Source organism: Leptosomus discolor, chromosome 1, assembly GCF_034619465.1.
Source record: "Leptosomus discolor isolate bLepDis1 chromosome 1, bLepDis1.hap2, whole genome shotgun sequence".
NCBI classification, from domain to species: domain Eukaryota; kingdom Metazoa; phylum Chordata; class Aves; order Leptosomiformes; family Leptosomidae; genus Leptosomus; species Leptosomus discolor.
The window spans coordinates 160,820,174-160,835,809 of record NC_141391.1 but is presented as its reverse complement, the minus strand read 5'-3'; the positions used below and the strand labels follow the sequence as shown (position 1 = coordinate 160,835,809).

The window sequence follows — 15,636 nt, the reverse complement described above, 5'->3', positions numbered from 1 at the left end:
GCCGTTCCCTTGCCCCCCTCCCCCTTTTGAAATCAAATAAACCAAACAGACAAATCCCTAAAGTACATATTATACAAGCTGCTAAACTGTGAGTCTGCAGGGCCCCTAGTGGCATGCACCTGGATGCTCGTTGGGTTGGGTTTGTGCCCTGGGACTCCTTCCCTCTCGGTATCTGTTTATTACATGTTTGCAGATGCCTCTGAGGTTTTACATCATTTCATCATGAGCCAGTTTACTCCAGTGTAAAGCGTAATAAAGCAGGCCCCACTATATATGGAGCCAGTTATTGGTCACGCTCATTAAATGAAGGTGGGCTCTCAGTAAACTGGCACTTTATGGGAAATTTCTGCTGCTATTATATGGGCTATCTTGTCTTTCAGGCTTTAAAATGAACATACAGAGGATTGGGTGGCAAAGAGTGGGAGGGGAAAGGAGGGAAGAGACTGATGTAAGTTGATTGACTTTAAGGGCCTCTTGACAAATTATTTTAAAGAGCCTCTGCAGTTTTGGAAGAGCCGCCTGCTATATTGATAGTAACTCTCTGCGCTTCTCAGACTCTAACCAAGACTGCATGGCGGTGTCAAAAGGCGGGGGGATTTTTACCCTGTTTGTGGTGGGCGAGGCATGCCAAAGCATTAACCTCTTGCATGCCAAACCTCTCTGCAACTCCTCTTCCCCCAAAGGCCATGGTGTAGCAGGAAGTATGTATCGGATGCTTGCTGGGTTATAAGCATGCCCCTCTGCAGGACTGATGCGAAATGTCCCACCGCTGTGGAGCTATTGTGTCACTTTGTTTGAAGCAGACGGTTGTTCTCTGGGCAGGAGCTCGGATCCTTTTCACCCTCTACCTTGTCTGTCTTTACAGTTCCAGGCTTCCCCTATCCAACTGCAGCCACCACAGCAGCCGCGTTTCGGGGAGCCCATCTGAGGGGCCGAGGAAGGACAGTGTATGGGGCAGTCCGGGCGGTACCTCCCACAGCCATCCCTGCCTACCCAGGGTAAGCACTGGTCATAAGAGCAGAGTGCTCTGCACAACCGTGTCCAATAGCTAATTGGTTAACCAAAAAATAATTAAAATTGTCTGGATGGTGAGAGTCAGGGTATTGCTAGTGCCAGAGCATTCTGCACACAGTGGCATCCAGTGGGGGCAAATCTAAATTTTTCTGTGTTCTTGACTGAAACAATTTTCAGTACTTGCAAGAGCTTAAAGCGCTGATTAATTCCTTCTCATAATTTTCTCAATTTGTCTACGTGGTATTCATCATCCATTGACCCAATATGTTATAGTCCTGCTGAGAAGGATACAAGAGAGAAGGTCTAAAAATTCTGAAAAGGTTCTGCTCTTTGCACTCCATGTACGTTTTCATATCCAAGAATGAGGAATGTTATCCACTACCTTCATGCCTCACCATCTGGCAGTAGGACACAGAAGAGCCAGTTACCCACAATGGATTTGCTTTCTTTGTTGGAGACGGTTTTAAAAAGGTTTAAAACAAAGATTAATCAAGTCCATTAATTTAAAGCTGGGAGTGTTTTGGAAATGGAACGAAAGTGCAACGTTCTTCTAACTGTTGTATGAACCAATGGTGAATGTGTGGCCTTAGCATTCCTTGCCCTCTGACTTTTCACTAGTCATGCAGTGGAATAGATGCTGTTACAAGAGAGTATTCTGCTGTTTAAAAGTACAGGGAACTAGGTTTGTATGTGAGTCTTGTTTTGGGTTTTTGTTTGTTTAAATGTGATGGAACGACAGATAAATCAGCAAATCCCTTCCAAGCTGTCTTTTTTTGTTTGTTTGTTTGTTTCTGATTTTGAGGATGCTTTATTCATATTGCCTGTCTCTGGAATTTTACTTGCCATATTTTGCAGGCAATGTTTTCAGACAGGATAAGGGTAGGAATGAATCCTCCAACGCAGAGAGGTGGACTGACCCTTTTTTCCTTTAGACAATCCCCAACAGGGAAGAAAATAAATTATAAATCTTTTATTAAAAAGGGAGGTGGAAGCCACACACATCAGTACAAGGAGCTGGCCTAATATATGCTGGATAAGCTTGCAGTACCTTCTGTAGCAGATTTAAGTGGTGAGAGCTATTGTGACCCTTTCTTTCTAGAGTCCAGTCTGTTATTTAAAGTAGAGCTCAAGGAACCAAGCTGCAGTGGTCACGTATCTGTCTAGCTTTGCTCTCTGGCAAGTCTGGCAATGTTTGTATTTAATTCAGCAGAAGACTTCAATTTAAACCTCTCGCCTGAACACACTGGCCTTCTGAACAGTGTTTCTTCTGGATTTTCAGCTCCACCTCTTTTTGCCACCACTCTTAGCTCATATTCTATATCCTCTAACCATAGCCTCTGACCTGCAACTTGTTTGTCTGTTGCTTTAAAAATGACCCAGTCCAGCTTTATTAGGAAGTACTCCACAGTGAAACAGAGAAGCGAAGCTGAGCTAAGTGCTGCCGTCTAGCAGAATATGAAATACTTGTACCAGGGAGGGGGGATGTGCTCTTCATCCCTGGGAGTAACAGCTGGAGCATTCCTAGCAAGAGGCTGTCACGAGTGGCGCATGGGGAGGGACTCTAGGCTTGTCTTTGATATAAATCCAGCCCGAGTCCCGTATAGAAGGTTTATTTCCATTTGTAATATGGGCCAGGCTCCAGTGATCATCCCTTCCAAATACTGTCTCATGACTGTGTTTACTTACGTTACGTTGAGTTTGGCTAACCCTGCTGTCTATCCAGTAAATGTTTGCAGGGCAGCAGTAAACAAGGCAGGTTCACAAATGGCCCAGAACTGTCCCTAGTCCCAAGCACTGGGAGGTAATCAACTAATTCTGGTGTTTATTGTCATCACGGTCTGAATCTCTACAGTATGTTTTGTAGAGGGAGTCTGATTCCTTGTGGAATAGTACAAAATGTGCTATTCAGTTCCATGTTGCAGGAACCTGTAGGATGGGCACTGTTGACCTCTGTGGAGTCAGGGGCAGGCACGTATTCCTGACACCTTACCCTGCATCCATTGCTTTCTTCCTAGCCAGGGGAGAGATAAGATCAGTCAGCAATACATGAGCGATCAAGACCTAGTGAATAATGTGGAAGCCGACAGTAAAGTAAGCTGCAGGTTAACTCACACCTGGTAGAAGGAATTTGTTTTCACAAACCTCAGTGGTGTTTTAAGTTACAAAACTTAATGGTATCACTGCATTTGAGAGCTTAGCAGAATTCAAAAAGTACAGAATGTAGATTAATAAAAGCTCATTGGAATTGCCATACTGGATCAGACCTGAACACCGTTTAGGTTAGAGTAAGTTTTGCCCGTGTCTAGTGCTAGATAACTCCAGAGGAAGGTGCAAGAAATCATATTGTTCTTAGTAGTTTTAACATTTATTTCAAGAACTCAAACTAAAATTTACCTATGAGTATGTTGAATGTACATACTTACATATGGACATGGATGTTTTTCCAGGGAAGGCTAGTCATGCTTTAGAAAGCAATTTTTCAGACAATTGGAGAGGATGTTAGATAGTAACCTGAGCCTGACCTCCGAATACAAATGCAACCTTCAATTTATAACCGAGGCAGCATTCAGTAGATGTAAGGAGACTTTATAACCTCTGATATATAGCATGAGTAAAAGCTGTACTGGAATATTGCCCTGATTTGTAGCTGCCGTGCTTTCTAAACAAGAATGCTGACACTTCAGACCAAAAGCTGTAAAGTCTGAAAAGACTTGCCTACTGTAAAACTCTCAAAACTAAATAAGCTTGATCAATTCTATTGCTCAAACTATAGGTTAGGCGTTGACTTGTTCATGGTCATTAAGTACCTTTATGAAGAGTAGGCTCGCCATAGTAAAGAATAATTTAGTCTAGGAGTGTAAATATATAGAGGATTCACTGACTCGAAGCCAAAAGTAGATAAAAGTCAGACTAGATATAAGGCAGTAGGGAGCTTTGGGGGATTTGCGGTGGTTTTTGCATTCCTCTTACAACACAGTCAACAGTTGGTACACCTAAATGATATGATGACTGCTTTACAAAACCGACATATTTCTTTTTCTTGTGGATATGATTTAGCTCAGCTAGTGGGGTTTTTGCAGATGCCACTGAGATTTGATGGGCTGCTGGGCTGCTTTATGCTTCTGGTCAGTCTACGTAACCAGAATGGTCTCTGTGGTTCTCAAATGAAGGAATTATCTCAGTTTTTGCTAGCATTAAGAATTACAGATATGGATATTCTAGCATGTAAATAAACCTTGCAGAATTTCAGCTCTGGCAGTCGTTGTCAGTCGAGTCCTAACTGAAGGAGAGACAGAGGATGCACGTGTGCTTGCTTGTTTGGACTCAAGAAGTCTTACTCTTACCTGTTATCAGTGTTCCTTGCAGTTTTCTCTGGAGAGCTGATGCTAGCATCTCTGGCTGACAGGATTATAAATTGCAGGAATAGTGGCCTGATCCAATGTGGTAATGCTTATATTCATCCAACTGATTGTGTTCGGAATAACTGTTAAAACTGCTAACCTGTTCATAAACCAACAGTCACTTCCTCTGTCATGCGTTTGCCTTTCCTGCAGGAGCAGGTGGAGTATCACTGCTAAAACACTCCTGGTCCTAGATAGAGAACCCAGCAATGTAAGTCACCGCCCCAGGAGCCAAATTCTTTGTTATGTGGTTGTAAAAATTTAGCTTCAACAAACATGATCTTATGGCCTGCTTCTCCCTGCTGAAGTGGCTTCCCTCTTCCTCTAACAAGGGTCTCTATCTTCTTATCTGCTCCCAGCGCTCTTGGAGACCATAGTAACTTTGTCCATTGGGAATGGAGTGTACTTTTCCTGGGGAAGACAGCAAGACTAAATTATTCAAGCAGTAGCTAACACTGCAACAGTTTTGGTTTTTTTTTAATTTTATTTTATTTTTTAGTAATAGCATGCAGAATTTTGGCAAGATCTGCTGGGCTTTTTCTGTGTGTGCGTGCCTTACAATAGCTGGGTGTCTGAGGGTGGCAGGCTCTTGTCAGCATTTCACATTCCATCTGATGAGTAAGAAATGATAATCAAAAGAAAAGCTAGTGTTCCATACCTTCTTTTTCCTTATGCTACTGGTAGGTCGTGCACATCAGATCCATGAACATCACAGATGGTGGGGCTAATGCTTTTTAAAGCCTCGAGCGAGTTTGTGCGGAGCTATTCAGAGGACAAAGCAGGAGGAAATTCCTCAGTGTGAAGCGCACGCTAAACTCAAATGGGTGGGGGGCATCCCCTCTCTTCCTTCCTCATCCTTCCCCGAACCCCTGTCCCCAAAGCGAGCTGCATAATCTTACCCTAGCAAATGCTCTGGTAAGAGTGGCTCTTTGGGAACCCCAGGCTCTGGTTTAACAGTTTCCCTGCTTGAAGTTCTGAGAGAAAGAAAGCTATGGCTTAAAGCAGAAAAAGCACCATCCCATGGAAACCCTTCCAGTTGCTCCTCTCTGCTACGGAATAGGTCGTTACTACCAGGGACTCCCACTGCACCTTTCAATTCTCGGACCTTGGACCAGTCACCTAACCTTTTTAGCTCATTATCTCTGCTTGTGAAAGCAATGCATTGTGGGTATTTTTGGTTTTTTCTTTTTAATTACATTTCTCTGTGTTTACTTTGATCAGAATTGATTGACTTGTTTTCCTGAGGTGTTGCATCGGTTCTTTAAGATGCTGAATAATAATACTTTGCATGCTTGTGTGATCAGCCAAATCTTATCGCATGTCTAATGTGCAGGGTAAAAGCAGGTGATGTATGGATGTCAGAAACAAAGTCATGCAGCCCTCTGAAGCTCGAAATACTTAATCATACACAACTCTGAAACGTGCTTCTGACATAGGTGACTCCAGCCCTTGTGGGAAGCCTTCTGAGGGGCTCCTCAATTTCACAAGCCCAATTCATGAAGCCAATGTTTCCATGTGTTTAGGGGGTAACTAAAATCATTACAGGAGAATAACCAGAGTGGAGGTTTCTAAACCATTGTTTCTCTTCTTCAGGACATTCAGATCTTTTTGAGTCTGTTTTTATTGTACAAGATGGTGGTTCCCCTCCCTCTCTCCTTTGCATACTGTCTCCCCCTCTGCCCACCCCTTCCCCCTTTGCATGCCGTGGAAGATGACTTGGAGCCGTCTAGCGTGCGTGCGCACACACATTCTCTCGCTGATTTGCTCCTGCCAAAAGCCCAGGTTGTGGATTCATACATCACCTGCCTGTGTAAAACGCATGTGCATGCTGCCGTCCTCAATAACCGGAATGTGTTTTCTGTTCTTTTGTTTTTTGTTTTTTGTTTTTTTTTTGTTTTTGTGTGGATTTTCTGCAGTGTGGTTTACCAGGACGGATTTTACGGTGCTGACCTCTATGTAAGTACACACACCGGAGCCTTCTCGTCCCCAACCCCTGACAAGCCAGCCTTTTTTTTTTTTTTTCTTTTCTTTTGGTTTGTTTGTTTGGTTTGGTTTGGTTTTTTTAAAATATCATTTACTTTTAATTTTCTTCTTCCTTGTGGATATATATATTTATATATTTAGGAATGCAAGCATGCTTCTCTGTCACTGCGCTTGCCCCTGGGTGCAAGACCTAAGCCTTTGGGTTTCCTGATCATTGCCAGGGTCAGTTTACTGGGTGTCCTGTCCCCCACATGCACACTGCTACTAATCAACCTGAGAGATGATTAGCAAATTAAAATTTCTCTCAACACTTCTCTCGTTTACATAATTTGGATATAAAAATAACAGGACTGGTTTAGCCTCAGACCTTCCCTTTCCTTCTCCCCCTCCGCCCTCCCCTTTCTCTCCCCTCTTGGGGCCCTTTCAGGTTTGATTTGTGCAGCCCACACTAAACTGAGCAAGCTGGATGTTTAAAAACGTTCCTGTGCCACTGGGATGTGGGGGTTATCCCTTTGGGGAAGACGCTGGGACTGATTAAAAATGGAGACCGAGATGCTAGAGTGAAAACTGACATCTCATTTTGCTGGTAGAAATGGTACCTAAATAGGCTAGATTCTCTCGCCTCTTTGGGGAATTGTAAAGTACAAATATGTGGAGATGTTCGGTTAGAAGAGTCAGCAGCCTCCTCCTGTCTGGGAATTAGCTCTGATACCACAGGAGACTTTGTCCTGTCATTGTCTTTGTCATACCCAGACAGTCTGTATTGCAAATTTGCAGGGCATATGTGTATACGTAGGTGGGTTGTGGATGGAGAGATTCTGACTGGCCGGTGAGAAAAGCAGTTGAGAGCTGTTGCAGAGCAGCTATGGTAGGAATATGGCTTTCAAAGCCAAAATGTTCAGGCCCGCTACTGCCATCGCAACTTGTGGCCTGCCCAGCTCTGGTAGAGTTCCCTTTCGTGGTATTATAAGTAATAGCTCTTTGGAGCTGGGGAAGTTTTGTATTGAGTAGTGGCACAGTTGTCAGCATGGATTTCACATCCCCGCTCCTTTGAAGGTGCTCCTGCTGACAATTTAAAAGAGGATCCTGGGGTTAGACTCAAGGTGATGGATGGAATTAGCTCTTGGATTTTGTTGACTTATATGGAGGGTAAAGTCTTGTAAAGGCGCTTTTCCCAGCGTGGTTACAGCAGTTTGAAGACGTGCTCTTTGAGCATAGAGGTTTTGGGTGCATTTCTTCATTCTTACATATATTATCATGTGCACAGTCCTTTAAAAACTGATTTGCCTGGTCAAGTGTTCCTTTATAAAACTGTGTCAAGGACTACAGAGGGTTCTGGGTTTTCCCACCTCGCTCCCAAAACACTAGACCCTGACTTCGCTACAGCAAGCAAGCCAGCGAATGAGCAGTGCTTAGTGCATCTTCCCTCAGACTACAGCATGTAAGAGGCTGTCATGTTGAAAAGGAAGACTGGCCAGGGTTACTCTCTGTTTCTTTTGAGAAAGCTTCTTCAGAGCTTCCATTGCAGGTGGGGTGGAGAGGCTTATTGAATGTCTTTTAAGGACAGAGACTTCAGTAACGAAGAATCCCCGTAACCACTTGGTACTGCACTGCAGTGTCATCACCTAGCGCAAAACCAGGCCTCCAAGTCAGGTCAGAACTGTTAGGTAGACTTCTGTCGACTTTCTTGTTGGTGACTCTGATTTCACCATCAGAAAGCAAAGCGATAGAAGAGGGGAGTCATGAAGGTAGATGGTAATGCTTTTTTCCTGTGTTATTGCTGCCCAGAGCCCTCTGATGGGAAAAAGTTACCATAATCCAAACATGGAAGTTGCCCTTCCGAATAATTGGCTTGGCACAGGTGGAATGATCACAGCGTCCCTGCGCCGCACTGAGTTGTCGTGCTTTTCACTGCAGTGCTTCCATCCAGTGCTTCCGTTGCTGTGAAAGGCTTGTCCAGATTGTGGAAGGGATGGCAGACTTCAGTTAGGACTTGCGGGGGGGGGAAGTTAAATGGAGGTTCTCTTAGGTCTTCTGAGTCTGTAGCGTTGTGTCAAGGAAGGGTGGAAAGGAGTTGAGCTGGCAGGGAGTGGTTAGTGGTAGGCAAGATGAAGGGGAAGTGTCCCAAGTTTGGGCTGCTTTTTCTGCATACGCGTTATGCACTGTTTTCTCATTTTCCTCCTCCTCCTCTTCCTCACTCCTTTTTTCTTTCCTGGGGCAACCATCCTGCTAGCCATTTCTTCTGTGAAGAAGGCATTCCATCTGTTGTTGGATGCGTCCCACTCTGGCAAGACACCTGAATTCATAAAACAACCTGCACCAGGATGCAGAGGGCTTCATTTCGGCTCATAAGAAAGGTTATCTTTCTTCTACAACGGGGTCAATCTGGGCGGCGGGGGGGGAAACCCAAACCAACCCACCCATGCGAAGACTGCTTCTGCCTGTGAAAAGCGTGCTTGCATCCACTGGAAAGAAAAGGCTGGTGAGCCCCGCCGCGGGCTGTTTGTATGATTGTTTCTTTCCACAGCTGTGTTTTTTTGAACTGCTCTTCCTGTGTTCTGTTATAGAATAGTCTTACAGGAACCAATCATTAGCGCTAAAATACCTCAGGTAGGAGTGCCAGTGTGACCTGCCAACCGATCAGATTGTGGATTGCAGTGGAAAAAACTGAATTATACTAACCATTCCAGCACCACATTAGAGATGGGAACAGAGGCTTTTTTAGGGCAGCGCAGACTCACGTGTGATCCAAGCCCCTGCTGTAGCAGGGCGGCGTGTGTCCAGATTTCACACCGAGTAGCATTTCATTCAAAACAAAATAATAATGTCAATTCAACGGAAGGGTTAACAAGGTCATGCTTGTCCCATTACCATGTAGAAGCACCTGCTGCAATGGACGCCGTTGTCCTGTCACCTCTTTTAATTCATTCATGCTCATTCCTGGTGCACATATGCCACCCTTCTAATACAGAAATACTGGAGATGGTTCTAGCCCTTTCTGCTTCTTAACTTCTGTTATAGGGCAGTTCAGGGGTGGAGAAGACACATTTGAGATAGGACAAATAAAAGATCCTAAAATTGGGCTCACTGCCTAAACCTGGCAGGTGGTCAAACCTGTCTAACTGGTACCATGAGTTACTCCTTTCTCCAGGGGTATGGGAACGCTTTTGTGTCTTAGTGGCGTAAAGGCTCTTTGTAGTAAAAAGGGCCAGCAACACACTGTGCGCCCGTCTGAGGCAGCAAGGGAAAAAGAAAAGGGAGGCTTATACCACAGGATACACTGACATAGTAAGCTGTATGTTTGGATTTCCTCATGTTCTCGTTGGATTGATCGCCTAATGTGGACCTGAAGAGTGGAAGTGAAGATGGACTTTGAGCTGAACTGTATAGTCTTAAAGTGCTCATTTATCTGCATTAACATGCTCAGTAATTGGAACGCTGCTTTAGTTGGGATTGCAGCTTCCTGTATGTGTTGTTTCACCACATTTGTGTTAATTCAGAGAATATATGACAATATGGAAAAAGCTGTCATCTAACGTTAAAGAAGGAATTTTAAAAAAAGTATTGTCTTGCTTCATTGATGAGCCAAGGATGGTAACATCACAGAAGAGTAAATTTGGGCTTTTGTGAACATCTGAGCAAATACGGTTGTTTGACAACTGAGATCTATAGGCTCAAGCACTACACGTTCACATGGGGGAAAAGGGGTTTAGCACAGCCCCAGCAACACTGGCAGGCTATCCAGAGAAAGAGAGCTTGAATTAAGATGAAGAACATTTGGTGTTGTGTTCATCTCTCTCGCATGCTTCCCAGACAATCCAAAAGACTGTACCAGAAAGGACCAGTCTTGGTTTAGATAGTCCTTTTGGGTTGCTACTTACTGCCCACTAGAAATGTGTAAGCCTGTTCCTTAGTTCCCCAGTTTCCTTGTCGAGGCAGTGCTTAGAACTGTCCCTTTGATAGCAATGTCTTTGACTTAACATCTTCGCAAGAAGCTCAGCCACACTCATTTCTTTTGAGAGAAGGCTAAAGATTTTAAAAACTGAACCTGGATGGGTAACCCTGTCCTTCTGGAATCACTTCACTTAAATAGGTGGAATGGGAGTTTGCATGGCTGCCCTGAGTTTCAGGGACTATGCCACTCAGTGGTGTCTTCTGTTGCTGTGGCACTGAAGGAGTGTGGTGCTGCTAGCAACGGCCTTTTAAAAAAAAAATTACTATTATTATTAGTGTTTCTTTTATTGGGAAACACGACTGTTCCTGTTTGTCAAAGATGCTCTACTCTGTTAATAGTTTGTATTTACTAGAGCACCTGAAGGGAGTGGCATCAGAAATCACCAGGGGTGGTAGGACCACGTGTAGCTGAGGTTATGGATGAGCTCTGCTTACCAGTTAAAATTGTCTGTGAACAGGAATAGCAGGAGAAAAATAACTGGTGCACTAGACAAGCAGAGCAGGGCATTAGATGCATTGATGGAATTATAGGTGGGTCCTGGGTTACGGAGAACAGGAGCATCAGCTGGGTAAGGCAACCTGCACGCTGTCTCCTTTGCTCCGTACTGGTCCCGGAGCTTGGTGAAGGCATTCGCAAAATAACAAGTAATAGTTGCAACTTTCTTCCTCTTTACTTCACCCTGGTTTTGGTGTATTTGGACCTGCTGGTCATGCTAAATACATCCCCGTGTCAGAAATCCCCCAGCTGTCCACACTCATTGCTCCTATGACAGGAACCTACCATGGCCATTATAATCCCCATTTTTGGTTTTATTTGAAGTACACACAAGTAGAATTTGCAGGCCGCTTTGAATGGAGCGGGTCTGCCCGTGCGTGTGTACCTCTATCCTGTGACTCTTATTTTTTTTTTTCTTCAAATTAACAGTAGCTTCAATTTTGCATCAGTGCATGGTTAAAAAGCAATACACGTCAGCTATTTCTTAACTTCATTTCTCCAATGAATTATTTCTCCTGTTTTGTTTTTTTTTTGTTGTTTTTTGTTTGTTGTGCAGTTGACTGAAGAAATGTTAACATCCCGCTCTAAATCTCTCAGTGGAGTCTCTGTTCCCTTCTCTGATATAACAGATGGGTTATTGCTTGTTATAATTATTAACATTGTGGTGTGGGACAGGGCTAGGGTGGGAGCCATTTTGGGGGGGACGAGGGCGGGAGGCTGCGGGAGTCGTTAAGGTTGGAATGTTAACTCCAGTGGTGACTGACTGTTTCCGTAATAGCAGGTTGTTGTGGCTGCACGCTCTAGTACTTGAGGCTGTGTACTTCACTGAGCTTGTGGTAGAGCCTAGGGCGAACTGCTGTCCCAAGAGAATGCTGGGATGGATAGAACTAGCCAATATGAGTCTGAACGTGGTGACTTTGCTGGTTGTTCTAGCTCCAGATGTCAGCATGCTTAGTTTTTTAATTTTGATTAATAAATGTTACGCCATTCCCCCTCCCACACCTGATTCCAACCCTTCTTTTCTTTTCTTCTTCTTTTTTTTCTTTTTTTGGTTTGGTTTGGTTTGGTTTTGTTTTACTTTACGAGAGACATGAGTTCAAAGAGAATTACATGATAACCCTTTTTGGTTTCAAACTGCATCTTGCTGTCATGTTCAGAGTATGTGCCAGGCACATTTGAAATGGCTTCTGATCTAAAATGTGGCTGGCAAGTGTGGGGCAGAGTGGGAATCTGGGTGTGCACTAAAGCCAGCTGCTCTGTGGAAGGTGGTACCAGGTGAAAATGCCTTGTACGCCGTGCCCAAGCGACAGACCCCGTCAGTAGTTCAGGAAGCTTGTGAACTTAAGGGAATACCACAATGGCATTGGTATGAAGTTTTGTCTTAATTTGGTGAGGTTGATGAAGATTTGATTTGGATTAAGGCTGCACCTCATTCCTCTTGTCTCCGTCACGTTTTGGAGGTGAGAGTAATGGTGGTGCAATGACAGCGTGCCAAAACCGAGCTAAACATCCCCAAAACATCAATCAAAAATGCAGAGATTGAAACAGCTAGGTGAGATTAAAAGGACAAAACTGTAACATGACATGTCTTTCAGGCAGTCTGGTGATGTTTCAGAGGTGTAGAGTTGTGTTGCTCTTTCTTCTGTTAACTAGAAGATTGAAGAGGCTGTGAGTCCCTCTCCTCCAGAGTAGGAAAGGGTCCCCACGTGTGTTTTGGGTAGCGTATTAGCCTTCGTGGGGCTAATGCAGCCCCCACAAAAGCAACCCAAATTAAATTAAAATCATTATTTCTAATTTAAAGGCTACCTAGCCCAAAACTGAGCACTGCTGAGCAAACACGCAATCCTGTAGTAGAGCTGATCTTGTGTTCTTAGTTACATATACACAAAAGAGCTGAAGAAGTGGTAGAGGTGTGTTGAGCTGATTCTGGAGGTAAAGAGCGTAGGTCTGCCTTCTGGTCCTTCAAACTCTGAAATGTCAACTGGGGACAGAAGCAATTGCCAGAAGCAATCTGGAATTTTCTGATGTTATTTATGGCTCATTGTGTTTCTTGCAAATCAAAGCCATGGCTCATTTATCGTTGCCCCCCACCCAAGTTAACAAAGATGTTCAGACGCGTACAATAAAGGAAGATCTAACCTGGGCTTCAGAGCCCTCTTTGCTGCCTGCCATGCAACAGCCTTTGCCTCTGGTCTGAAAGGTGAATGGCCTCCATCCTTCATTACTGCAGCGTGTGCAGAGCCGCCTGTCTGAGCCAGCTCTTCTCCTGCCCCAAGAGCTCCTTGTGGGAGTTCCAGGAGGAGACTCACAGGTCTTCCTCTGGGTCAGGATTCACATTTTGCCAACCCAGCTGTAAGTACACTTTTAGTAACTACCTCTTACCAGTGTAAGCATTTTGAAGACCTTTACTACAGGTGTGTAGCATGGGCAGAAATACAGCAGCAATACAGACTGTTCTGGCCTAATTTCCCCTGACCCGTTTCCTTCTTACACGGAGGGAGGGGAGAACAGTCTGGTTGGTGTCAATGTCGGTTTGCTGGTTGCCAGCCCTGAGACTACTGGGGACTGTCTCTCTGACGCGTCTTTTCCTGATTGCTTTTGGACTTCTCTGGCTATTGATACTTTCACACATCTGGACCAAATGAAATTCTAGCCTTTTGGGTTTCTCTGGCTTAAAAAAGAGGGGTGGGGCTGGAAACAGAAATTTCTCTGAATGGACCCCTCTGATTTCCCTAGTGTAAGAGGAAGGGAACATAAAAATTATGTTTCACGCAAGATTTCAGCTCTCTTCTCGTTTTCAGTTTCTCCATGCCAGAGTTAATTTCCTGCAGGGATATAACCGTGCTCAGGCTTGCTTTAGTTTATTCCTTCTGCTAAACGGGGTAATGGAAGAGTCTCCCTGGTCCTTCTAAGGAAACGAATATACATGAGTTAATGGGAGATGCTTGCGATATAGACATGACATGGGAGCTGATGCAGTTTGAAACACTTCCTCTCCTTGTGATGTATGTGACCTTTTTTTTTTGTTGTTTTAGTTTTATTTTTTATGCTGTGCGTGGGTGGACAGGTATCTGTAAAGTCAGTTCTCTTCTCTCCTGCAGGGTGGATACGCAGCCTACAGATATGCACAGCCTGCTACTGCAACAGCAGCCACAGCCGCTGCAGCCGCTGCAGCAGCTTACAGCGATGGGTATGTAAGGGGGAGGTGTCCGTGGGGGCTGGCTTGCTGTGCTCAGGGATTCAAGGGATCCATTACAGCACTTCTACTTCTTCCCTCCTTTGTCTCACTTGCACTCGCACGCGCAGACACATGCATGGACAACCTGACATGAGAGACCCGAATGCACGGTTTGTGTCTCTGCTCCCGGGCAATATTGCCCTTCGGTGTATGCGAGCTGGCACAAATCCTGGCCTTTTCCCTATCTTTGTGATTCTCTGCACCAAGGAGGCAGCGTGGTTACGGCCTCAGAGCCAAAAGACCTGGCTTGCCTTGCCAGCTCCTTGCGCTGTGACTCTGGGCGGGTTGTTTAATCAATGAGTGCATTTCACTCCCCATCCATAAAGTAAAAATTACTCAGCTCAGACAGTTCTCTAGGATGCTTTAACATGCAGCTCTGTGTAGATACAAAGGATTATCCTCATCAGAGTGCTTGCCTTAAGAATTTTCATCTCCTGTGCAATGAGGCCGTGTTTTAATCCTAGCGCATGCGAGACCGTTAAAGTTTATACTCCCTTCTCATTCTGGGGAATCCCTCACTGCTTTCCATTTAGCAGCTGTTACTGTGCCGGCGGCGCTAGCGCCAGCAGTCGCTCTCCTCTCAAATTGCATCACGCGAGGCGAGGGATGCGCTAGCTGTCATTTCAGAGGTGCTGGCCTCTTTCCTACAGGTCGAGCTCAGGGCCTCTGCCACATTCCTCCTTGCAGGCCATTCTCTCGCCCATCTCACAGGATGCATGGCAGCATGCCCGTAGGATCTCTTCGACGAGGGGCTGCCTGCGTGCGTGTGTGTGCATGTGTGCATACATGTGTGTAGAAGGGCATGCTGCTTCTTCCGTTCCCCGTGGTCAGACAGCTGTTTCTCTGCCCCTCTGAAGTGACTATTTTTTTTTTCTCTTTGTTTTGTTTGTTGGGTTTTTTGTTTGTTTTTGGTTTTTAATCTTTTCTCCCTCTCTTCAGTTATGGCAGGGTGTACACAGCAGATCCTTACCATGCCCTTGCCCCTGCCGCTAGCTACGGAGTTGGCGCTGTGGTAAGTGGGATTTTCTTTCTTGAGCTGTTTTTCATTTCCAGCATGGGGAACAGCTGTTCACTGGGTATCAGGTAATGAAACTTCACCCAGAAGAACTGTTGTGTTGAGGCAGGAGGTCTTTAGCTTCAGTGCTGGGTTCCCAGTTGTTCTGCATTCGTGTTTGTGTCTGTGCACTAGGAAAGGAGCCAGGTTGTAGACAACCGGTTATTACTTGGTCTTTAACATAACCTAGTGCAAAGGAGATGGCAGAACTATGACCAGAAATCCCAGGAGCCAGAACACTGGTGGTGAATCAGTAGAACTGTATCAAGGTGGTACATAGAGCAAAAGTCAGCAGTAGTTAGAGATGCAGGACGCCCTTTCTTGCTGTTTTGATTAACTCTAGAGGCTCGTGTTGCATGTTGAGAAATCAGTTCTAGGAAGCAAGGGAGTAGTAAGTTGTTCTCATGACATCTTGCAGCAAAGCTGCTCCACTTGGTTCCTTCTTCCACTAGCGTAAGGATGCGGTGTCCTGCCTGCCAGCAGTAGTTAGTTACAC

At 44.9% G+C, this 15,636-nt stretch overlaps 1 protein-coding gene across 3 annotated transcripts in view; it reads left to right on the top strand.

The window, feature by feature from the left end:
* Nucleotides 1-15,636, top strand: part of RBFOX2 (RNA binding fox-1 homolog 2) — a 169,333-nt gene that overhangs the window by 153,032 nt on the left and 665 nt on the right. Inside the window, exons 10-14 of one of the 3 annotated variants that reach the window (XM_086468718.1) lie at nucleotides 866-998; nucleotides 6,332-6,371; nucleotides 11,405-11,481; nucleotides 13,950-14,038; nucleotides 15,026-15,098. In XM_086468718.1, coding sequence (XP_086324844.1) covers nucleotides 866-998; nucleotides 6,332-6,371; nucleotides 11,405-11,481; nucleotides 13,950-14,038; nucleotides 15,026-15,098 — 412 coding nt within the window. Of the gene's footprint in view, nucleotides 1-865; nucleotides 999-6,331; nucleotides 6,372-8,965; nucleotides 9,009-11,404; nucleotides 11,482-13,949; nucleotides 14,039-15,025; nucleotides 15,099-15,636 lie in introns of all 3 variants that reach the window. The other 2 variants (XM_086468726.1, XM_086468735.1) reach the window with 2 other exon arrangements.